This window comes from Carettochelys insculpta, chromosome 3, assembly GCF_033958435.1.
Source record: "Carettochelys insculpta isolate YL-2023 chromosome 3, ASM3395843v1, whole genome shotgun sequence".
Taxonomy (NCBI): Eukaryota; Metazoa; Chordata; order Testudines; family Carettochelyidae; genus Carettochelys; species Carettochelys insculpta.
This window is the reverse complement of record NC_134139.1, coordinates 31,523,698-31,538,389: the sequence shown is the minus strand read 5'-3', so window position 1 is coordinate 31,538,389 and position 14,692 is coordinate 31,523,698. Positions and strand designations below refer to the sequence as shown.

The 14,692-nt window shown below is 40.3% G+C and overlaps 1 protein-coding gene across 6 annotated transcripts in view; it reads left to right on the top strand.

Annotated features, from left to right (window-relative positions):
- The window catches only part of RCOR3 (REST corepressor 3), a 35,852-nt gene extending 25,031 nt beyond the window's left edge, over nt 1-10,821 (top strand). For 3 of the 6 annotated variants that reach the window (XM_074989568.1, XM_074989567.1, XM_074989569.1), the window contains 4 exons: nt 1,100-1,177; nt 1,726-1,783; nt 7,344-7,585; nt 7,992-10,821. In XM_074989568.1, the coding sequence (XP_074845669.1) occupies nt 1,100-1,177; nt 1,726-1,783; nt 7,344-7,585; nt 7,992-8,336 (723 nt within the window). In that variant the 3' untranslated portion in view covers nt 8,337-10,821. Of the gene's footprint in view, nt 1-1,099; nt 1,178-1,725; nt 1,784-2,227; nt 2,429-7,343; nt 7,586-7,991 lie in introns of those variants that run through there. The other 3 variants (XM_074989572.1, XM_074989570.1, XM_074989571.1) reach the window with 2 other exon arrangements.
- The last annotated feature ends 3,871 nt before the right edge of the window (nt 10,822-14,692 follow it).

The following is a 14,692-nucleotide window of genomic DNA, read 5'->3' as shown; positions in this document are numbered from 1 at the left end:
CAACCTGGGGCCCACAGGCCATACGTGGCCCATTGTGGTTCTGTGTGTGGCCCACCAGATGTTTTGTTTACAGTTGCCCTTATGCAAGGTTGCCAGAATCTGCAGGTTTCCATCCACGTAGGTGTTTTTCCTTTATCAGTTTTGCTGGTGACATGCACATAAAAGACGTGAAATGAGGTACATGTTTCTTGCGGGCAACATTGACTGAGCCATGCATTCGCTCTGCATCTGATCAGAGCACTGCTATGGTTCAATCAGTACGCTCCACAAATTTGAGTTACTCAAGTGCAGCTAGCAAAACTACCTTATCCTGAAAGACTTTCTTGTTTGCAACAATCATGCAGCCCCCTGAGGAGGAGGTGGGCCACTCACGTGACTCACTCATTGCTTAGGTTTCCTATCACTGCTAAATGCTCTTCCATGCATACAAGCACTTACATGCTGTCAAACTAGCCATGCAAATCCAATTTCTGATGTGTGTGTTCACCTGTGCATTGCTTCAGCCCATTTTAATTTGTTACTAGTAATGTGCAAGTGATGAGTTAAAGTACACTGTACAGAAAAATTATTCTCCAACTTAATTGTGTCATAATTCCAAAATGAACTATATCAAGGATATCATAATCTAAAGTCAGTAAAAAGCAGTCTGCAACAAGAAGGTAACAAGAAATACCACTTTTTAGACTTCTATTTAGGGAAGGAAAAACCTAGCCTGAGAAATAACTTGTGTGTAGAATTATTCTCAAGTAATAAAAGTGTAAGAGAAACAAATGAAAATCCTGTAATATTCCTTTTTCTATACAGACCTGTAATTTTATAAAAGTTAGCTTTTTATCTTCCTCCGTTTTATCGTAATCCTGGTGGAAATCTTAACCAGCCTTTCAAAGAATACTTTCTTAGTTTCTTCTCTCATTCACTGTCCAGGGTAAAATATGATTTGTCTGTGAATCAGCAGTTTAAAGTAGAGAAGCATTAGAGCATTAAGATGCATAAGTATGGCAATCCTAGTGAAGATGTTTGTATAAAGTGATCAGCTTTGTTTGTGGATCTGATTAATTTTTTCTTTCTTTTTTTTTTTTTTTTAAAAAAAAAAATCAAGGTTCAGAATGCTAAACAAGTAAACAGTGCACTGAAACAGAAAATGGAAGGTGGGATTGAAGAATTCAAACCTCCTGAGGTGAATTAATATAATGTAGTAGAATATGTAGCATTGCACTTGGATTGGTAGAAAACATTAACACACAGGTCTGAGTCATCTGCTACTGCACTGTTGGTATTTCAGCAACAATTTTACTGGAATACCCAAAATTCTTGCAGTTCTGTGTATGGGTTCCCTCTTGAGCAAATCATATTTTGCTGACTTCCTCCATCTTGTAACTTGGGAAGTAGGTGGCAGTGAGTAGAGGGACAACAGAGGCAGTGAGGTTAATGTAGTTACATCTGAGGCTTAAGGAGCTGGATCATGTGCCATTAGGAACCATCGTTTCTGGTAAAATGGTCAGCTAATTAGTTTCTACTTTCATCAACATGTCACAAGTATTAGGGTTGGGGAACAATGTCTTTAGGTTTGTGAAGATTATTACTACTCTGTAACAATGGTTTTAGATAATCTTCCCTGTTTACAGTAAGACAATCAGTTTCAATCATTAAAATATTTTATAACTTTCAGATATTTTACAACGTTTTTGGAATGACCTCAGTATGCATTTTCTCTAATTTTAATAGTTGAATCAGAAAATCAATGCCCGTTGGACCACAGAAGAACAGCTTCTTGCAGTACAAGGTATGTTATAAGAAAGTAGTAATGAGTGCTAACTATTAAATCTTAAATGACCCGCAGATTTCTTAAATTGGGCTTGTGCCCTTTTTCTGCTTTATATATAAAGAACACGTAAAAGTTCTCTGTTATCCTTCTTTTAAAAAGGCACCAAAGGAGGGAGTTTGCTCCCTTTTTTTCCCCCCACCTAGAAATGTTGGGAATGTGAAGTCTCTGACTTCGCTGGAAGACCAGTGGTGGGAGGATGCAATGATGTTATTGCAAGCCCTTTCTTTAATAGAAGGGGTGTGACCTGCTGAACTTTGAGTAGAGTCAAAGTTTAATTAGTTGTTGAAGTTAGGAGACTGGGGGGTTTTGTGGTTTGGTTTTGTTTTGTTTTTGTTTTTAAGCCCACTGTTCTGACTAAAAATCCCTTCTCTGAATGTATAAACCTACACCATCGCAAGACAGTAACACTTCTTCGAGTGATGTGCCCGTGGGTCCTTCATCCTGGTGCTGCAGATCGGAGACTCTTCAAAGCTGTGTCCAGCCGGTCCATGTATGCGCGGTTGCTGCGTTACTCCATTCACGCTCTTTTGACTATGTGCTCAGTTCCTCTCAACTGCCCCGGGCTGCAGACACTGCTGCCTGCCTCTTTTCATCTTTGACGTTGTGAGACTTGAATCCTTTCTTCTCCTCCTTTTTTATGAATGTGAAATTAAATAGAAAACAAGTAGGGGAAAATATTTTTTCAGGCTGCTTTTATACATCCAAAAAGAGGCAAAAAGGCAGAAGCACAGTTTATTTCATTTGCTGGTCACCTTTAACTAGGCATGAAGAGACAAGATGCAGTTCTCCCATCACACATCCTGCTGTGAAGAACAATGCTTTACTAGTATTTTCTTAATGGCTAGCCATGCACTTTACGAACAGAATACTGTGTGTCGTTAACATGCAGTAATCTCTTACCTAAGCACAAAATCTTCGATTTGTTTTGTAACAGTGCACTGCACAGTCCCAAAAAAGCATTAAGATGGAAATATGAATATAAAACTGAAACTCGTGTAACTTCAAGTGTGAGAAGTTCTCTTATATAGTAGTATCAGAAAATACATCTTTCCAGTGTTACACCACTGAAATAATCAAGCTCTGTATTGTTCACCTGCTTAAAATAATGCTTAGACTAATTAACTTACCACATCTTTTGTTAGAATATAGTGTATTATAATGTGCTGATCATTCAGTATTCAATAACTTGTTTAGTATTTTGACACCTTCTGCAGGCTTTAGGATTTTTTCAAGTTTAATGGTCTCTTTCTTTTATAAGCCACTGCATTCTAGTTCAGTATTGGTTATTTTGAGCAAGTCCTAATATTTCTGTGTAGAACATAGTTTTGAAATGGCTGAGATCTCCTCAGTTATTTGTCCTACAGTTTGGTCTGCAAAAACTTAAGGGTTTTGCATTTGCAAACTTAACATTTGATACAGCTTGAAGGGGCCATGACACTAACTTGAAGTGTTGTATTTCCATGACACAAGCTTTCTGAAATCAAATTGTTGCAAATACATAAACTACTAGATCTGTTCCATGCTTAGGAGAAATGACCCAAATAAGATCAGTACCAACTCTTCCTGAAAGTTTTGTTTTATATATACTGTAGTGGCCCTCAAACTGTGGGTCACAGTGGAAGACTGGGTGCAGGCAGGGCCTAAGGGGAAAGGGAGGGAGCATTGCCAGACATGCTCCAGGTGCCGATGAGTCCCCAGTTGCAGGGTCCCCCATCTCCAGTTGTGCTCCTAGCTCTGCTGTCAGCCCAAGCTGCTTTGCTGAGCAGTAATGGAGAAGGGATGCAAACGGATTCCATTATTGGTAGGGGAGTGCGGGTGGAAAAGTTAGGGCACCACTGGCATGTTGGTCCTGGGACTACTTTGGGGGTGGTAATTAATGTCCCCTGCAGATTTAACGTTTTCACTGCAGGATAATTGATTCACGCACCCCTCCTGGGCAGTGGTCTTCAACTGTCTGGTTTAGACCTCAGGAGTGGCCAGAGAAAATGTAAATCGCTTCCTCAGGGGGTGGGACAGGGCATGTATACAAGACTGTCTGTCTCTCTTGCTCGCTAACACAGTGTACCTGGGGCAAGAGAGGGGCAGGCCTTGGATACCTGGCCAGTTGCTGCTTCTTTGTAACGGACTCCAGCTGCTAATCCTGGCAAGGGTACAGAATTTCCACTTCACTTGCCCAGGCTGTTCCTGGAGCCAGGTCAGACTCAGCCCCAGGAGCTTTCCCCCAACTGCAGGAAGCTCTGCACGCACACACCAGCCTCTGCTTCCTGCCCTCATTGTTCCCCAACTGTCATGCACCTGGGTCCAAGACCTGACCGCTGCATTCAAGTCCCGCCCCCACCACCACAACTGAGCCCCAGCCAACTGCAGTTGGGCTTTCACCCCTCAAGTCCCATGCCCTAAGCATCCATATCCCCCTGCTGAATCCCAGCTTCCTTCACCTGGATCCCTATCTCTTGCTGAGCCCCATGCATCTGGACCCTGTGCATCCAGATTCCACCTTCCCACACAAACATCCAGAGGCCCCATGGAGCCATTCACACCCAAATTGCCCCACACAGAACCCATTCACCTCATGCCTGGAACCCCTCAGTGTGCTCCTCCAGACTGGCATCCTGCTGGGCTGATCCTGCTTGACCCACACCTGGATCGGGTGGTAGGGCCGGCCTTGGTGTGAGATGCTGTCCCTCTCGCTTACTGTTGGGGCTTGGGGGAGTACCTGGCATGCAGGGGACAGAGAACCAGAGTGTTTCTGGTTCAGGCCTATCCCTTGCACTGCATCAGGTTTGGGTGCAACCTCACAGCCCACTACATGTCTAAAGGGAATAAGAGGCCACAGGGTGACTCCTCCCTGCCCCACACCTCTGTGCAGCCAGTGGCCTGTGCTCTCTGTGCTGAAGCTTCCGCTCCCATTGCCTGTTTAGCCAATTGTCCTCAACAATTTTAGTTCTAGTCCAGTAACTGTAGAGTGATATGTTGAGTAGTAATTACTTGCTCATGCCACTCACTAAGGGTCCAGTCTGGCAAAGCATTGGTTTCAGTGAGTGCTTAGCTTTATGAACCTATTTAAATGCTGTGCCAAATCATGGCTTAACTTCACTCCTAAGAATGTGCTCCCTTTTAGGGTATGTCTATACAGCAAATTAAAAGCCAGGGCTGGCCCATGCCAGTTAGCTTGGGATCATGGGGCTTGAGCAGCAGGCCTTTTTCATTGTCATTCAGACTTCCAGACGGGGGCTAAAATTTCTGCTTTTTTGAGATTTATTTTATAAGACCAGACAAGTTATCAAGTTCAGTCAGTCTTCTGGGTGTGAGGAGCAAAGCTTTGGAAGTAAGTTATGGTGGAGTTTGAAATTTGATTGTGTAATGATGAGCAGTGTGTGCATTAGTTTGCAGTTATGACCTAGAAAGAGGAAAGTCCTGGTCAAGGTAAATTTGTGCTTTGTCAGTATGTTAGGTTTTCCTCTCTTTGCCAATGAAGAGTTAAGAGTACTGTACTGAAGTCTTGTATGACTCAGTCTCAATAACGCTATTGGATACTGGTCTGTTAAGGAATCTGAAAGAAACCTGAACTGCAGTGATTAAATGAGAGAGATGTATTTTATTTTGTTATCCTTTTGTTCACTTAGTGAATTCTGTAAATTGGTAAATAAGTCACAGTGAGTCTTCTAGTCGTCATTGTGAATTAGATATCCTTCACTAGGAACACTGTGCAACTGCAGCATGATTGATGAAGGTGCTCTATGCTGACAGGACAGAGTTCTTTTGTTAGTATAGTAAGTCCATCTTGCAAGACGTGGTAACTGTTGGCAGTAGAATTTCCACTGTCAGAGTGCTGGCTGCACTGGTGCTTAGGTACTTGTAACTTACCTTGCCCAGGAGAGTGGCATATTCACACCTGGAGCAACGTAAGTTATGAAGTAAGTGGTGGTGAGGACCTATCCTAAATGACGCTGTCCTGGCAAAGGATCGAATAATGAAGGGAAGGAACATAGTTTGACTTTATCGGACATCCCATGCCACTGAACTGAGCCAAATGGTTGTCACTCTTTTTTGTTCAGATTGTCCCTCTTTAGGGACAGTAGTACTGCTCTGTCTGACACACTGTGACTCCCTGCAGCTAGATTCCATCTCTCCTCTCCCCCCCGCCCCTGCATCAGATCTCTAACTGGATAGCAGGAGCTGACTAGTGTATACATGGGGAATCGCCCATAATTTTATTTGTCCCTTAGTGGCTAAAATGAAAGCTTTGTCTTTGCTTCAGCTGTAGTTGAGCTACTTATTGGCACTGAATTTTCTCTGGTTGAACACAATACAGTACATCAGAAACATTTTCAAAAAGAAAAGTAGAAAGAGCAAAGTTCTGTGTAATTTTTATCAAGTTACTAAGAGCATACATTTGAGATTTTCTAATATGAAATAACTGCTCATGGGAATAAGGGGACTTTGAAGTAGGCGGGGTCCTTTCGAAAAGGAGCCCCATCGGGATGAGCCACGTGGCAGCGAGGTGCGTCAATTTCGAAGTGCCGTGGCCGCCCGCATGCTAATGAATCGCTGAATATGCATTTCAGTGCTTTATTAGTAAACTTCGAAATGGCCATTTGCGTGGCCATTTCAAAGTTTGGGGCTGGTGTAGATACGGCCATAAAGTGAATGAAAAAGGAAAGAGTTAAGGTATTCTTAGCCTTCCACTGCAGAAGAATTAGATCTAAGTTGCTTTTGCTCGGACTTATTTTGCCAACGCTTCTTATTTATTTATTTTTTTTTAAAAGGGCAGTTGTTGTCTGAAATAAGCCCAGGGCATATCTGCCAATTTGTCCTATATTCAGAGGTCTGTCCACAACCCACCTGCATTCCCCCCCCCCCCCCCCCACTTAATAAACTGCTAAAGAACAAGGTGTTCCTTTTGGAGAGCAGTCTGTCAGAGCAAGGATTCAAACTCTGCTGTCCTTGTTCTTCTTTGTGCTGAGTCAGCAGACTCATGGTGTTGAATTCTCTGTTCCTTTGGGTCAGATGCCACGTGGGCTCTTGGAAGAGGAGCTAGCATAGTATACGGCTAGCTGTGGGAAGCCTACCAAAAAGCCCTGTAATGATAACTATCAGCTGAAGCTCACAGAGTGCTGTCTCCCCCTCTAAAGTATGAAAGGCTCTATTTCATACATCAGAGGCCAGCCCTGTGTGGCTGCATGGAGGTCCCTACCAACTACCAGGATTTGTCACTGATTTTTCCTAAAAATCCTAACCTTAGTGAATGATTTATTCTTTCAAGGCTATCTTTATAATGAAGAGTCACTGTGTCTTGGGGATCTTTTTTAAACTTGTATTTATTTTAAATGTGAGCCATAGTCTATCTTCTGCCTGAGAAGTGCTCAGAATTAAGGTAAGCCCTTAGCTGTAGCCCCCAAAAGCCATATTTTGTATACATACTTTACAAATAGTTCTGCTTGACTGATCTTTCACACATGTACTCTGGTTTCTCTTCAGATCGTATAAATCTTTCGCCTTCTACTTTGCCTTTCAGGTGTACGCAAATATGGTAAAGATTTTCAAGCTATTGCAGATGTAATTGGCAACAAGACTGTTGGTCAAGTGAAGAACTTCTTTGTAAACTACAGGCGTCGGTTTAACTTAGAGGAGGTGTTGCAGGAATGGGAAGCTGAACAAGGAACCCTGGCTTCTAATGGTGATGCTTCTACTTTAGGGGAGGACACAAAAAATACTTCTAATGTACCATCAGGAAAGAGCACTGATGAAGAAGATGAGGTGTGTTTTGTGTATCACAAATAGTAAGCATGGGTAGAGGAATAGCACTTAATTCAGTGAAATATAACATGAGGTTGACGTGATTGGTGATACACAAATGTACTTGAGAACCTGTTCTTAGATCAGCTTCATTGAGAAGTGGATTGGGCCTCTACCAGTGAATTTCTTGTGACAATATTAACATAAAGGATATCTGATTGTAGAAAAGAAAACTTCACTTTTTCTTCAATACTTTGTTTAGTTCCACTGTACAGCAGTTTAGAAATTAAAATGACTGGTAACTTTTTTTTGTTTTTCAATGTCAAAAAAAAGCTTGTGCTTTCTATATAGTGGACATTGGTAACCCAAAGTGTATTTTATTCTGGGCAGGATGGCATTTTAACGTACCATTTTGTTTTTTGTGTAGGGACAAGCCACGCAGATCACTCAATGTTTAGGCCCTTCACCTCCCTCCCAGGCATCTGCTCCAGCTCCAGCAACCCCTGTAGCAGCTTTGAACCAGCCTCCTCCGTTACTTCGTCCAACGCTTCCTGCTGCTCCCGCTCTCCATCGTCAGCCTCCACCACTTCAGCAACAGGCTCGATTTATTCAGCCGAGACCAACCCTAAATCAGCCCCCTCCACCACTCATTCGCCCAGCTAATTCTATGCCTCCTCGCCTAAATCCAAGGCCGGTATTATCCACAGTCAGCGGCCAACAGCCACCTTCACTTATTGGAATTCAGACAGAATCGCAGTCCACTCTGCACTAAAAAGTGCAATAGAGCAGAACTATCATAACTCCTTCAATAAATTTTTATCAATGTCCACTACTCACAGTTAATGAGGGGAGAAAACAACAAGCCTTCAAAGGCATTGTGAAGCAGTTTTACACAAAGGAGCAAGTTGTTAATCTTAGCAGTGGAATTCTATGAACAACCATCTAACCACATAAATGACCATCTGTATAAAGTAATCTGTGCAAAAACTTGTACAGCAATGGCTACAGTTCAGCCTTTATTCATATGGATAACTGTCAAAGGAAGCTAATCTCTTAAGCAAATAAATGTTCTGTGCACCAAGATCTTGTTTTACCTGATTTTTACTCTATTTATTTTATTAAAGTTCTTTATATTGAAACATCTTAGTACAGAAATGCAAAGAGTGGCAAATTTAGGAACTGTGACAACTTCTTAACTGACTGTAGAAATTGTGTGTGGGAGGGATTATTTTAATGTTTTCCTATGTTAGGAGTGCAAGAATTAATAGTTAGCTGCAGTTGAGAGAATAGAAGTATTTCATGCACTTTTAAACTATAGACTGTTTTATAGCTTTCTCAAAACAGACTTTACTTTCTTTAACAATATACTTTTTCATTAAATACTCCTTTTGAAAGAGTAATCTGAAGATCTGCTCAGCTAGTGTACCAAACGTTAAATCTAGCAGCGTGTGTGTATTCTAATCTTATAAGACTTTTGATACTAGGCATCTGATTTCTTAATATGAAATTGTAGGAAGTGGATGTGCTATCAACTTCCAGGTTCAAGGACGTGATGGAAAAATATCACTGTCTATGTGGTTACTCCATTTATTACGCTTACAGCTGAAGTACAGTGGTTTTGAATCCCTTTGTAAATGGTCATACCTAGAATTACACACTCTGTATTATTGCTCTTTACTTAAGGCTTTAACTGAAAGACTGGTAATGTCAATTGGCAGGGAATGTGTCCTCAAATATTGTGGCAGCGAGACTACATGAAACAACCTAATTTCATAGACTATTAAATGGTTATCTGAGCTAATCTTTCTCCCTTCTGAGTTTGGGTTTTGCTTTTGTTTAGTTTTTTTTTTTTTTTTTTTTTTTTTAACGTGTACTAAATAGGAATGCTGGTCTGCATTTGATGTTTATTGATCCTTCTACATTTTTTTTTTTTTGTTAGGAGTTGGGAGACTTCACTGGAGAAATTTAAAATACCCCAGTTATCTGAAAATATAATTTTTCATCTTTAGTGACAAAAGATAAAATGTGAAATTATAAGTTTGTTAGCTGTCCTGACAAAACCTAGGCCAGAAACTAAGGTAAGGAAGTATTTAATGTTAGTGCTCTCAAATGCTGTTTGGTAGCCACCATGGGCTGGTTATAGAAAAGTGTTTGTTTGCTTTTAAACACTGTCTCTCTTTCATCTACAACTCTGTTGTTATCCAAATAGACACTGGGCCTTTAACTGGATCTTCAGTTTGAAATTGAAAATTTCTCAGTCTCTTATAGATTCAGTAGCTCAACTGTCCTGATGTTTTGAGGTTTAACAGTTTTGCTGAAATCTTGTGTCTGTGCAAAGGGAAGTTCTTGTGCAGCCTTTTACCTATTACATTTGTAACTTTAATATTAAAATCAGATGTGCAGTCGTAATTGTGATTTAAGATGTGCACCCTATATAAAACACTTTTCAGAAATGGTACACTTAGAAGACTGTTTGTTTGTTTTTGAAACATCTGTCTCTGCTAATGTGGTTTAGTTCTAAATACAGAAATCCTTTTCTCGGATTTTTTCACATCAAAATTAGATTCTCAGCAACCATGTGAACCTTATATAGTGGCTGTTCCAGAAAGAAAAACAGCATTATAAAACTATGAAGAGTTCTTCATGATCATTGGAACTTTTTGTTTTGGGGTCAGAAGCCCCCCCCCCATAAGCAACTACGTGAAGTCTGGCAGACCTCCAGACTTTCCAGCTGACAAGAACCCTGTCTTGTGCGTTTTGACATAACTGTTTAAATATCTGCTTTTAATTGTTACCTGAGTAGAATGCATCTTTCGGTATTTTTTTTAAAGTATTGATATCAAGTCTCCCTAGTGTGTGTACTGTGCCTTTGCTAACTTTTGTCTTGTCTGTTAGTAGAATTTCATTATGCAAAATGTTGGGTGTTGCAGTACAGGTAGACATCACTGACTGCTGTCAAACAATTCAGTACATTGTAATTCAACTTTATCCTGTTTAAATATTCTGTAACTGGGCAAAGGAGCTGTATTTGGGGGCAAGGGTGTAGTGTATTTTAGTTTACATACACTGGCACACAGTAGGGAAACCGTAGCCGTTGTAATACTAAACAAATGTCATTTTTTATTGTGTGCTTTGCAGAATATGTGCATACAGTTTGCACGTCTTGTTTTGGGGGTGGGGTTTGTTTTTAAACAGTGTTTTTGCCTGGAAGAGTAATATGCTTGCTGCTTAATCAAAGGATTAAAGTTTTAAAGGACTCTGTGTCTTCTATTTTTATGTACCTTGTAATGGTCTGAAATGTTAGGGCCCTTATACTGTGATTTATCTTCTAAATTCACTTATTTTTTTAATTAGAAATAAAGTTATACAATGGTGGTAATTTCGGTGGAGATTTTGTTTTTGCCATACCACTAATCTCCTGATTTTTGTCTTTTTAGAACTACGTTAGGAAATGTACTCAACTAACTTTCAGGCTGTCTTAATTTTGTTACTTTTAAGAAATAGAATGGTTGCACACCTTCAAGTTTGGCAGAGAAAGTGTATCCTACATTGTTCCTAAACAGTAACAGAGAGAAAGCCGTGCTAGACTGCCCTTTTTGTTTTGATAGTATATAGACAAGTAGCACTTCAAAGACTAAAAATAATTTATTAGGTGAGCTTTTGTGGGACAGACTCACTTCTTCAGACCATGGCTATGGCTGTGGTCTGAAGAAGTGAGTATCACACGAAAGCTCACCTAATAAATTATTTTGTTAGTCTTTAAAGTGCTACCTGACTGCCTTTTTGTTCCTGAACTATGTAACTTCAGTTTATTTTCATTTAATAAATCTAAACTTAAAAATAAATGGCAAAAGTACAGGGAATGACCTGAAACCAAATGTTTCTAAGCTCAAGAATCTGATTCATAGAAATGGAATGAGGCACACAATGCTCCAGTCTTAGTTGTTCAGCTTTAAATCACATGGATTACGAATTGGAACATTACCTTTTGTTAATATCAAGGACGTGTACATAGCATTTACAAGACAGTCCCCACTTGGAATTTAAAACATGGGACAGCCATTAAGTTATGAGGAAGGGCAGATGGACCCCATAGTGACATTGCAACTGTAAGAGGATCTCTTGGAGAAAAAGTGTGCCTCACATATCAAGATGACTGGAGTGGGCTTGTGCATCTTGCCAGTAAAAGAGAAGGAGCAGCTTGAAAGAATGTCTGAACCTCAGAGTAAGGAATGATAGGAGAAACAAAAATAGGTTTTGCTTGTGATAAGGGAGAAACTATGGGAAAGACAAGGATCTTCAAAATTGTGTTTATACAATAAAATTTCAATTTAACGGATCCTGATCTAATGGACTTTGGAAATAGTGGATGCTGTATGCCTCTTCCCCCTAAATAAATGCTGGAGACTCCCCAGAGCCACTGCTGGGCCTGGAGGAGCTGCTGGAGTGGCTGGGGCTGGAAGGACCATTGCAGCAGCTGGAGCCACCAGGGGCTGGAGAGGCTGTGGCAGGGAGCAGGAGCTCTCCTCCCCCAGCCCTGTGTGTGTGGACCCATGGTATCAGAGACTACTGCCCGCTGGCAGGCTGGGGGCAGCCACACTTTACCTTTGTGTGAGCAGCTGGGAGTTGGAGAGCCACGGTGCTGAGAGCTGCAGGAGGTGGAAGGATTCAGCTCCTCTCCTGGTAATTGGGAGAGGGAGATAAAGGTGTGGGGGAAGAATAAGGCAGGAAGTGTGGAGGAAACAGGGTGGGGGTGTCAGAGGACAGGAGTGAGTGATGGGCTGGGAAGATCAGTGCATCATCATGCAGTATAACTATTTGGATATAATGGACCTTCAGCATTAATGGACACCCCATCCCCCTGATTAGCCCTTTAAATCAAGGGCTTACTGTACTGGAAAGCCAGTGATGACATTTGAGGGATTGCTCTGGAAGCTTTTTAAAACAAATGAAGAGCAAATAGTGTGCTGGAATAAATAACTAGTGTACAAAACAAGCATTTTATTATTTTAATCTAAAAATTGGGTGGCTTTTTTTGTTTAAATGTCAGCATGACTCAGTGGAAGGTCTAATTGAAAGTGAAAATTAGAGCTGAATTTGGCTGGCTTGCAAAAGTAGTTGCAGGGTGTCATGAAGATAAACTTCCCAGAGCACGATAGTAAGTGAAGGTTAATGGACAAACTTGTCAATTCTGTACAGTATGTCCTGTTAAAATTGTATTTATAGACTGGTACAAATTAGTATGAATCTTTGCTTGCTTGTTTAAATGGAGAGAAGAATGGGAAGCCAGATTTAAGTCTTTTACAAGGGAGTACTGTTAAAGGGATATTTTATGAAGTGCATGCAAGTTACCTGCACAGCTCTTAGGATGCTATCAGCTTTGACATCTCAAAAATTGAACCTGCATTTTTTTAAAAATATGCTCTGTTGTGTTCACCTTATTAAATGTTCTTTACATTAATGAAGCTTTGGTGAGTTAGCCCTCTGAAGAGCTTGCTTCTTCAGTAGCATTCTCCTCTAGCAATGGTGCCTAATTTCAGATTGCTGAAGTCCATTCTTCAATTTTTCAATTCTTTAGGGTGCCTGAAAACTACTAGGAGATTCAAGGTGTTAATCAATTCACTTTTCTTCAGCATGTTACATGCTTCAGCCTCTGCAGGGGGATCAACCTGATGGTCTGGCAGTGCTTTTGCATTGCTATGTACTACATAATGTCTTTCAGTCAAATATCCCAAAATGTTCAATACCTTAAAAGTATGTATATATGTATACTGGGTGCACTTCATAATTGAAAAGCAGTAACTTCAGGGATAGAAGTGAATATTCTCTAAACAGCACATAGTAAGAGTAGACTAATAGCGGTTTCAATTTAATTAAGAAATTGGTGTCATTTCCATATGTTATTTACCAATGTATACTGTTGCTTTAATTCTTAAATGTAAGTTTGTTTGTGTTTTAAAATGGGTGTTTGGCTACCTAGCTTCACCTTGCTAATATACTTAGATGCTTTAATGCTGCCATTGTTTAGCTTTACTGTATGTTCCATTTTGGAAATGGGTGAATCATATTTTCTACTTATTACCCTTTTTCTGTGAGATTTGAAATTTTGGCCTTATAGCTACAAGGACTTAACAGCTATGTAATTTTACACAGGAGTAGTCCCATGTAAGTGAATAGAACTATTTTTATGTGAATGAAGTTACAATCATGTTTTAAGCTCTTGCTGAAATGGGGCCTTAACTGGATTTCTGCCCCCCCCCCATGCAACTGGATCTGTGTGGGTTGCCCATGTATATTTAGGGGCCTGTTCAGACAGATCTTAGTGCAAGATTAAGGTTTGTTTGTAAAGCACTTTCAGAAGCTGTGGACAAAAAGGTGCTGTAGAAAAGAAATGCAAATAGCCGTAATGAGCTAAAGCTACTGGGCTTAAATTCTAGTAAGGTGCATATTAATATATTTTTATCCTGTTGCTTGCTTTTATTCATAGATGGAGTACAAAGGTTAATAAATGTTTCTCCACTCGATTGGGAAGTCCTGTTTAGTTTAGTTTAGAAAGGGAGCTTGGGTGGTGTTAGCCCCAGATGGGGAATGAGAGCTGGGTTCTGTTCCTATCTGCATTTGTTGTGCTAGTAGACCAAGGGCAAATAGTGTAGCCTTTGTCTGCCTTGGTTTTTTTTTTTTCCTCTTTTTAAAAAAAAAAAAAAAAAAAAAAAAAAAAATTGAAATTCTCAGAATGCCTTAGAGATAACCACCAGTCCCATTGCACGTTAGACTTACTAGTTAAGTAGGTCACGGGTAAAACCTTCTTCAGACAAAAATAGAATAGAATAGAATGCAGTGTTCATATAGTGTGGGAAAGATTGTAGGACCAGTGGATAAAGCACAGTAAGTAGGATGTGTTCTATTACTGTGACTATCGAAGAAAAATTGCCCTTGTAATGCCTAAGCGACTTGAGATCCTGATTCAGGTCTAGTTAAAATGTCAAATTTGCAAATGAATTCCACTTCTTGTGATAAAATTCTTTTATAGAAAAAGGGCTACTGTTAAATCCATTGTTGATGTGCAGGGAGGCTGAGGTGTTTCCCCTCTGGCTTTGCATTTTCTAATGCTTGTCATATTTACATCCA